Source organism: Rana temporaria, chromosome 5 (assembly GCF_905171775.1).
Source record: "Rana temporaria chromosome 5, aRanTem1.1, whole genome shotgun sequence".
Lineage (NCBI taxonomy): Eukaryota > Metazoa > Chordata > Amphibia > Anura > Ranidae > Rana > Rana temporaria.
The window spans coordinates 302,666,363-302,676,291 of NC_053493.1; the positions used below are offsets into that span (position 1 = coordinate 302,666,363).

The following is a 9,929-nucleotide window of genomic DNA, read 5'->3' on the forward strand; positions in this document are numbered from 1 at the left end:
GTGCCTGAGCTGACCGATCCCCTCCACAGCCCAGCACTCCAGTCACCAGCTCTCCGCTTACAGGGCTGTGAGAACCGAGCAATCACTGGTATTTGATCGCTCGATTCAGTGGTAGGGGACAGATGCTGCACCCACCTAAATAAATAGAAAACAAATACCATAAATCAGTAAAATATATTCCAGGTGCATAAAATCAAAGTCCTACAGTTTGTTTTCTTTGAAAAGCAGCCACAGTCTGGTGAAGAAAAGGTTGCCCTGTGCCAGCACGCAGTAGAGGGACCTTGCCCTCTCTGTGGGAGTAGAGGTCTTTCTGCAGAGATCAGACATACCCTGGGCTGAACTCGGACTCGGCAATCAGCAGAAACTTCATATTAATAAAGATTTCATCACTCAGCACACCCTTGGCACTCAAAGGCCAGCAGTGTCTGTATTCTATTGTCAGTCTGTGTGCATAGACTAGTTAACCAATTCAGTCTCTGGGCTTGAACACAATTTAAAAACTTTAGTATAAAACCTGGTTTCAAACTAAAAATGGAACTATATGCAATTTCTTTTTTTTCCCCGTTTTGGATAGACTAAAGGGAAGGTTTTTTCCCAGCCATCTGTGTCTCATTGCAGAGATTTACCTTCACTTCCGGTCCCATAACCAAAACGGGAAGTGAGAGGAAATCCCTGCAAATTAAGGGAATTCTTTGGGGACCCCCAGGTGTCCCCATTGGAAGATTAATCCTCCATTCCTTTTCTGGGGACAACCCAAAATTTGGGTTTTTCTTTTACTTTCAAGGACAAAGGTAAACGAGACAAAGAGGAGGGTAAATCCCACTTTAGCAATAGATCATTGCAAAAGTGATCTTTTGCGTGCCAATACCAAGCAATATAGTTCACTATTAAAAAGTAATTGTTTGCATTGGATACATTGGGGTTTGGATCAAAATTCTATTCCATCGAATACATGCCAAGAACCTACTTAAAAATAATCCAAACCCACTCCTCCACCTAGACAAGAAAGCCCTTAATTCTGGAGGTACCGACCTAGAATGGATTAAAGCCTGGTATACACGATTTGGATTTTCATCGGACAAAGCGTAGGACTTTTGTCCGAAGGGCGTTGGCCAGGAACTTGTATTGCATACAATACGGCAAAGAACCGACGGCCAACAAACACAAAACAACGTGTTTTTTCAGCTCTTTTATGCCACCATGGGCAACTTCTGCTAATGTTGTGTTATGGTGAGAGTTGCTTCTGAGCATGCGTGTTTGTACTTTGGAGTTTTGGCCGACGGACTTGTGTACACGCAATCGGAAAATCCGACAACACACATTTGTTGGCGGACAATTTTAAAGCATGCCATCCAACATTTGTCTGTGGAAAATCCGACAACAATTGTCCGAGGGAGCATACAAATGGTCGGATTTTCCTCACACGGATTGTCATCACACAATTGCCGTTGGATAATCCGATTATGTGTATGAGGCTTAAAAGGGATGGCCAACATGCAACACAGGACAGATTTACCAGAAGTTAGATCTACCGTATTTTCCGGGATATAAGATGACTTTTTGCATCTAAAATCATGCCCCAAAAGTCGGGGGTCGTCTTATACGCCGGGTACCTGTCTGTCAGACGGTGGCCATCCATTATTCAAAAGCCGCGCCTCCTCCTCAGACTGTTCCGTTATAGGCGGAATACTAATTTTCCCAGCAGGGCCTCTGTTCAGTGTTCCGCCTATCACGGATGCCTTCTCATCCTCGGCCTCAGACGAGAGGACGTCCGTGATAGGCGGAACACTGAACAGAGGCTCTGCTGGGAAAATTAGTGTTCCGCCTATAACGGAACAGCCCGAGGAAGAGGCGCGGCTTTTGAATAATGGACACCCGCAGCCTGAGAAACTCTGCAAACAGGAGACGGTAGGAAGATCAGTGAGGTAGGCATACTGGCACAGTGAGGCAGGCATAAATGGCACAGTGAGGCAGGCATAAATGGCACAGTGAGGCAGGCATAAATGGCACAGTGAGGCAGGCATAAATGGCACAGTGAGGCAGGCATAAATGGCACAGTGAGGCAGGCATAAATGGCACAGTGAGGCAGGCATAAATGGCACAGTGAGGGGTCGTCTTATACAGTGAGTATATCCCAAAACCAGCATTTTAGCTGGAAAAAGGGGATTTTTAATACAGCTTACCTGTAAAATCCTTTTCTTGGAGTACATCACGGGACACAGAGCGGCATATTCATTACTATGTGGGTTATATGGAGTACCTTCAGGTGATGGACACTGGCAATCTCAAACAGGAAGTCCCCTCCCTATATAACCCCCTCCCATAGGAGGAGTACCTCAGTTTTGTAGCAAGCAGTATGCCACCCAAAATGTTCCCCATAAGAGGGGTGGGAGCTCTGTGTCCCGTGATGTACTCCAAGAAAAGGATTTTACAGGTAAGCTGTATTAAAAATCCCCTTTTCTTTTCCGTACATCACGGGACACAGAGCGGCATATTCATTACTATGTGGGATGTCCGAAAGCAATGCTTCCAATGAGGGGAGGGAGACATCTCAGCCAGGAGATTTAATTCAGAAAGTATTCTTTAAATCATAATAAATCCAAATTAAATCCAACAAAAAATAATTATTCTGATTAATTTAATTAATTCATTAATCAATCAAGGGTGCCCCGAGTCTAGAGGATCTCAAATCGCAGCCTGCAGCACTGCCTGTCCAAAGGCTGCATCGGCCCTTCGTCTCACGTCCAATTGGTAAAATTTTGTGAACGTGTGGACCGATGACCAGGTTGCCGCTTTGCAAACCTGAGCCATAGAGATCTGGTGGTGTGCTGCCCAGGAGGCGCTCATGGCCCTAGTAGAATGGGCTTTAACTGATAAAGGAGGGGGCAACCCCTTCAAGCCATAGGCTTGACCGATTACCTGCTTGATCCATCTAGAGATGGTAGCTTTAGCTGCTGCCTGACCTCTCTTAGGCCCTTCCGGCAGAATGAACAATGTATCCGTCTCTCGAATCTCTTCTGTAGCTTTGAGATAGGCCTTCATGGCCCTGACAACATCCAAGGTGTGCAGTAACCCTTCCTTTCTAGAAGAGGGCTTCGGAAAAAAGGATGGTAGGACCAAATCCTGGTTCAAGTGAAAACTGGACACCACCTTGGGCAGAAAAGACGGATGTGGACGGAGAACCACCCTATCCTTATGTAGAATGAGGTAAGGTTCTCTACAAGACAAGGCTGCCAACTCAAACTCTTCTAGCGTAAGCCATAGCGACCAAAAATACCAACTTCCGAGTCAGTAAAACTAACGGAACCTCTGCCAGAGGCTCAAATGGCTGTTTCTGCAGTGCTGACAACACAAGATTCAAATCCCACGGACAAACCGGAGACTTGATGGGGGGATTAATGCGTAAGACCCCCTGTAAAAAGGTTTTAACCAAAGAGTGCGTGGCTAACGGCCTCTGAAACCATACTGATAAGGCAGAAATCTGTCCTTTAATAGTACTTAAGGCCAAACCCTTATCTACCCCTATCTGGAGGAAACGCAACACCCTGTCAATGGTGTATTTGCGTGGAAGCCATCTCTGGGACTCACACCAGCTTACGTAGGCCCTCCAGACCCTGTAATAAATTACTCTGGAGACTGGTTTTCTAGCCTTAATCAGAGTAGAAATAACTTGGCTAGATAGGCCCCTACCCCTGAGGATCAGGGATTCAGCCGCCAAGCCGTCAAATTTAGATGCCGTAAGGCAGGGTGGAGTATCGGGCCTTGAGAGAGTAGGTCTGGCCGAAGTGGAAGGGTCCATGGTTCGCCCACTGACATTCTCACGATCAGTGAGTACCACGACCTCCGGGGCCATGCGGGGGCTATCAGAATGATTGTTTTTTTTTCCACCCTGATCCTGCGCAGCAGGCGGGGCAGCATCTGTAACGGGGGGAAGGCGTACAGCAGATTGAACGGATGCCAAGGGCAAACCAACGCATCGGTTCCACAGGCCAGAGGGTCCCTTGATCGGGACATGAATTTGCTCAGTTTCCTGTTGAACCTTGATGCCATGATGTCCACATCCGGAGATCCCCATTTCTGGCAGATCTCCTGAAAGACCTGGGGATGGAGAGACCACTCCCCTGAAACCAGCTGCTGGCGACTTAAGAAGTCCGCCTGTAAATTGTCCACCCCTGGGATAAAGATCGCCGAGATGCATGGTACATGCGACTCTGCCCACAGGAAAATTAAGCTCACTTCCCTTTGGGCGGCTCGACTTTTCGTGCCCCCCTGGTGATTTATATATGCCACAGCCGTGGCATTGTCGGACTGCACTCTCACTGGAAACCCTAGAAGTTTGGACGTCCAGGCCTTTAAGGCTAAACGGGCCGCCCTGATCTCCAGGACATTGATTGGCAGCCCTCTTTCCGACTCTGTCCAAACTCCCTGCTGGACTTGCCCATCCAGGACCGCTCCCCAGCCCTTCAGGCTGGCATCTGTGGTTACCAGTTTCCAGATGATGGGACTGAATGACTTCCCTTTTAGGAGGTTCTGAGGCTTTAGCCACCAGTAGAGACTTTGCCGGACCCTTGATGGGAGGATCAACGGAAGATCCAGGCGTTGCGGATCTTTGTTCCATGCAGACAGGATGGCTGTCTGCAGGATTCGAGTGTGTGCCTGAGCGTATGGTACTGCCTCGAAAGCGGCCACCATCTTTCCCAGTAATCTCATGCACAATCGTATAGTTGGCTGCCTTTTGCTTAGCACCAACTGGATCAATTCTTTGATCCCTTTGAACTTCTCTAAAGGAAGAAACACTCTTTGCTGCTCCGTGTCTAGCAGCATGCCGAGGTATTCCAATCGTTTTGTGGGCTGCAAAGCCGACTTTTCTTGGTTTAAAACCCAACCGAATACCTCGAGGTACTGAACTGAAAGGGCTACCGCTCGACACAGGCCCGGAGCAGAGTGATCTATGATCAGGAGGTCGTCCAAATAGGCCAGGATCAAGATTCCCTGGGTCCTTAGATTGGCCAAGATGGGGGCCAGGACCTTCGTAAACACACGGGGGGCAGTAGCCAACCCGAAAGGAAGAGCCACAAATTGATAGTGGCGCCCTGCGATAGCAAAGCGTAGGAATTTTTGATGACCCTGAAAAATTGGGACATGAAGATACGCGTCTCTTATGTCTATTGAGGCCAAGAAATCGTTTCGCTGCAAGGCTGCGGTGGCAGACCGTATGGATTCTATCCGAAAGGACTGAATCCTCAGGTAAGAGTTTAGAATCTTTAGATCCAGGATGGGCCTTACATCGCCGTTGGGCTTTGGCACGATGAACAGATTGGAGTAAAAGCCTAGCTTGTGCTCCTGAACTGGTACCTCTACGATTACCCCTTGGTTTAGAAGACGATCCAAGGCTGTTAGCAAGGCAGCCCTCCTTTCCGGATCGCTTGGAATTCTTGATTCCTGAAAATGCGGAGGGGGAAACTCCCGAAATTCTATTTTGTAACCAGTCGCCACCAGGGAAAGAACCCACTTGTCGGGGATCTTGGCTTCCCAAACTTTTGCAAAGAATCGAAGCCTGCCCCCCACCCGATTGAGTGGGGGCGCCCCTTCACAACGCTGACTTTGGAGCAGGTTTAACTGGCTTGCGGACCCATGGTCGCTTGCCACCCGCGGCCTGCCCTTGCGACTTATTACCAAAGTTTGACCGTGCGGGAGGCCGTCGATACTGCCTGGGGGCCGAGGGCCCTGGGGCTGGGGATTGCTGCCGCTTAAACGCTGGACCCCGAAATCTCTTTTTGACTGGTAAAAGAGTACTCTTGCCACTAGATATCGTCTGTATGCACTTATCCAGATCTCCCCCAAAGAGCCTTCCTCCATGGAAGGGAAAACCCGCCAACAGCTTTTTACACGGAGTCTCTGCCGACCAATTCTTTAGCCACAGGAGCCTTCGCATATGCACCAAGAATAGCGACAGACGGGAAGCTTGTTGGATGGAGTCCTTTATGGCATCCACCGCGAAACATAGAGCCCTGGGAAGGTCGGCCAGATCCTGTGCCTGCTGAGCCGGGAGCTCTTTTAGCATCTGCTTAGTCTGGTCTTTTAACGCCTGACAAACGCCAATTGCAGCCACGGCCGGTTGCACCACTGCCCCTGCAGTAGAAAAGGATGCCTTCAAAAGGGTTTCCAACCGCTTATCAACCGGATCCTTGAACATCTGTATGTTTTCTACTGGGCAAGTTAAAGATTTGTTTATGCAGGAGACCGCTGCATCCACAGCGGGAAGCACCCATTTCTTTGAAATTTTTTCCTCCATGGGGTACAAAACAGAAAACCTTTTAGGAGGCACAAAAATTTTATCGGGCCGGGCCCAATCTTGAAAGATCAGGTCTTCCAATAATGGGTGAACCGGAAACACTGCGTTACTTAATGGTGCTTTTAAGGAGCCCAAAGAAGATACGGCAGGAATCTGAGGCCCTGGCGAGGGCAGCTTAAAAGCCGAGCGGACCATGTCCGTTAAAGACTGTACCCACAGATTCTCTGCTTGAGAGACCGAAAAAGGTTCCTCAATAGTGGACTCCTCAATGTCTGAACCTTCTAGGCCCTGCTCCGTTTGGTCCTCCTGGGATTCTAAATCCTCTGGGGAGAGAATCTCAGCATCAGAGGACACCAACTTAGGGGACGGAGATCTAGTCCGCTTTTTGGCTGCCAGAGAATTAGTAAGCAAAGTTGTCAGCCTCTGTTCTAACCCCTGCAGGGAGACAGATAACATATCCTGCGTGACAAACACTGGGTTGGGCAGAATGGGGCTAGCCACAGCACCCACCACACCTAATGGCTCCTCAAAGGCGGCATTTTCTAGCTTACTAGGAGAGGACAGAACCGGCATAGATAGATTAAGATCCTCAGAGCTAGAGGGGGAACCCTTCTGTTTCTTTGCCTGTTTAGCACCCTTAGTCCCCGAACCTTTAGGGCCCATGATACAATACCGAGGTACTCCGCTACTAACAACTGACTGTTGTAGCAAGGAGAATAAACAAAAAAATAATATACAAGTAGCTTAAGGCACGAAACCTTATAAGCCTATGGGAAGGTAGTGCACACCTTTCCCCTGAAAGAAAACCTCTTTTTTTTTGTCTTTTTTTTTTTTTTTTTGCACTTTAAAGGGACTGTGTAAATTGCCAGACTGCTGTCAAAGACCCTTTGGCTAATAGAGAAAATTAGGGAAAACCTCCTATTTTCTCCCCTTTAGTCAGTGAGGAGCTTAGCTCCAGACCTATACAGGTCTCTTTACCGCCACTAGGTGTCACCCTTTTCTCCGCTCTGTCCACGCTCTGTGTCCCTCCGGTCAGCAGACGAATCCCACACTGACCGGAGGACAGAACTGCTGTTGATAACAGCGAGGGGGGAACGCCCCCCTCTCCCCGCCGACGTCGCGACGCTCCCCGCCCCCTCAGCGCGCATCTACATCATGAGCGCGCGCGCGCGTCCCAGAGGGGAAGCATCCATGAGGAGAGGAGCAGCACGCCGGCGGCGCAAGAGGACCCAGAGCTGCAGGGGAACCCAATACAGGCAAGTCCCTGGTCTTTAAGCCGGGAGATAACGGGGGGTGGGCCTGCCCTGCTTTCCCTAGAACCAGGCAAAAGAGCCTCTACCCCCCAAAAACCATGCGGGACAGCCACAAGCAGACACAGTCTGTGGGGGAGGGGGGTACACTAGTAAATGGGAGGTGACCATCCTGTCTAGCAGACATAGTGGTAGAAGTTGCCCATGCAGAGCATCCCAGGCTAAACCCAACTAGTCTTCCCCCTGAGGGACCTGCCGACGAACCAAGTTCCGCAGGCCCCCCTCTTACCTGCTCCACGCTGCAGGGCATTGCAAAAAGCAAGAGGCCCAATCTTCCCCCATCTCCGTGGGGTCTGTACTAGACCTTCAGGGACCCGGGTCCGGTGGAACACCACTGCCCTGGACCTATATAGCATCCTGGCAACAGTGCCTTTTGGGCTTTAGAAAGCTCAAAGTTCTGGGCCCAGGATCCAGCCCCTAGTGAAGAGGCATTATAGGCGAAACCCCACGACTTGGGGCCCGGGTACTGTCCACTTTGGCTCTGAGGCACTTTGGACAGATCCGGTATAGTCTGCCTAGTCTCAAAGACCTGGAGGCAAACTTCTCTGTAAACAACACCTAAGACACTGGCGAAAAAACTGAGGTACTCCTCCTATGGGAGGGGGTTATATAGGGAGGGGACTTCCTGTTTGAGATTGCCAGTGTCCATCACCTGAAGGTACTCCATATAACCCACATAGTAATGAATATGCCGCTCTGTGTCCCGTGATGTACGGAAAAGAAATTAGGGGGTCGTCATATACGCCCAGTAGTCTTATACGCCGGCAAATACAGTAGCTTCATCACTCCACTTTTATAAACAATCAATTCTCACTTTGTACACCATTTAGTTACCTGACTGAGAATATCAAAGGTTAGAGGAGGTCCAAAATGCTCATCCCTCCCTGATGGATATGGGGAGTAGATTTCTCCACTGCTGTTAGGTGCAGTGATGATCAGCTGCTCTGTGCGAAAGAACGGTCCAAAGTGTGTGTCAAAGTAATCCTTCTCTCTGCGTGCCTGGCTGTGCGGGTCAGACCACAGTTCTACAGGGTCACTAGTGACCCGCATGAATTTCAGTCCCGCAGCACACACAGCAATTAGAGCCACAGAGAAGAAAATGACGATCCAGGGGTGTCTGACACAGAAGGAGCCCCATTTGGTGAAAGCAATCCTCAAACAGTTCTCCAGGCGCTCCCCTAATCTGTCACAGCATGATGGATCACCTACAATGCACAAGAAGAAAAAGCACAGAAATTAGTCTAATCTGGAAAGACATTACACATGTGCGTACAATGAAAAGGTATTCTAACATTGAATTTCATCTCAATCTATTATAGTCTACTATGGAGCCCTAAACAGATCATGTGATTGAAGGCACCACAATGGGAAGTGTAATCTGCAGAAAGTTAAATCTATTAATAGGCTGTTTGTGCTACGCAGGCAACACTTCAAATGGGCTTCAACCCATTCAGTTTAATGTAAAGTGTTCTGTATAAAAACACTGCAGCTAAATTCCAGGGAGTTCCACACATGGGTCTGATCTGTACTGCTTGACATCAGATTCTGCTTGATTTCCCAATAATTAGTCTCAGACTTCCATTGCGGGTCTGCAACTGCCTGGGTATTGTGATGGATGTTTATACACGTGAAAGGTAAGAAAATACTTGCAGTGGATGTGAAAAAAAAAAAAAAAAAATTATATATATATATATATATATATATATATATATATATATATATATATATATATATATATATATATATATATATATATATATATATATATATATATATACACACACACACACACACACCATAAAAAAAAAAAAGTATATATTACACACAAATAATAATTATTTAAATATATAATTAATATATATTATTATTATGTGTGTATATTTTATATATTAATTTGTTTAATTTTTTATTTATTTTTACATCCACTGCAAGTATTTTCTTACCTGTCACATGTATAAAAATCCATCACAATCCCCAGGCAGTTTCAGACCCGCCTTGGAAGTCTGAGACTGATTATTGGGAAATCGAGCAGAGATCCGATGTCAAGCAGTACAGATCAGAGAATAAATAAAAATATATATATATATATATATATATATATATATAGCTTTTTTTCAGGGGGAACCTCTGGCTCAGACCCTTTGGTGCCTGCTCACCACAATCACTTGTAAACACAGAAGTCTGGTTTCTGTGTTTACAAGTGACAGCTCTGCACTCTCTGTGTAACCCCCCTGAACTCTGTATTCTGTATGTAATGCAATCCTGATATTTAATGCCCCTTGTGGTTGAGTTCCTGCACCTATTTTCTGAAAAAAAAAAAATCT

At 47.4% G+C, this 9,929-nt stretch overlaps 1 protein-coding gene across 1 annotated transcript in view; it reads right to left on the bottom strand.

Moving 5' to 3' along the window:
* The window catches only part of NPC1 (NPC intracellular cholesterol transporter 1), a 152,558-nt gene that overhangs the window by 42,409 nt on the left and 100,220 nt on the right, over window positions 1-9,929 (bottom strand). The window contains exon 8 of the mRNA XM_040354071.1: window positions 8,440-8,810. Within this exon, the coding sequence (XP_040210005.1) occupies window positions 8,440-8,810 (371 nt within the window). The remainder of the gene's footprint in view (window positions 1-8,439; window positions 8,811-9,929) is intronic.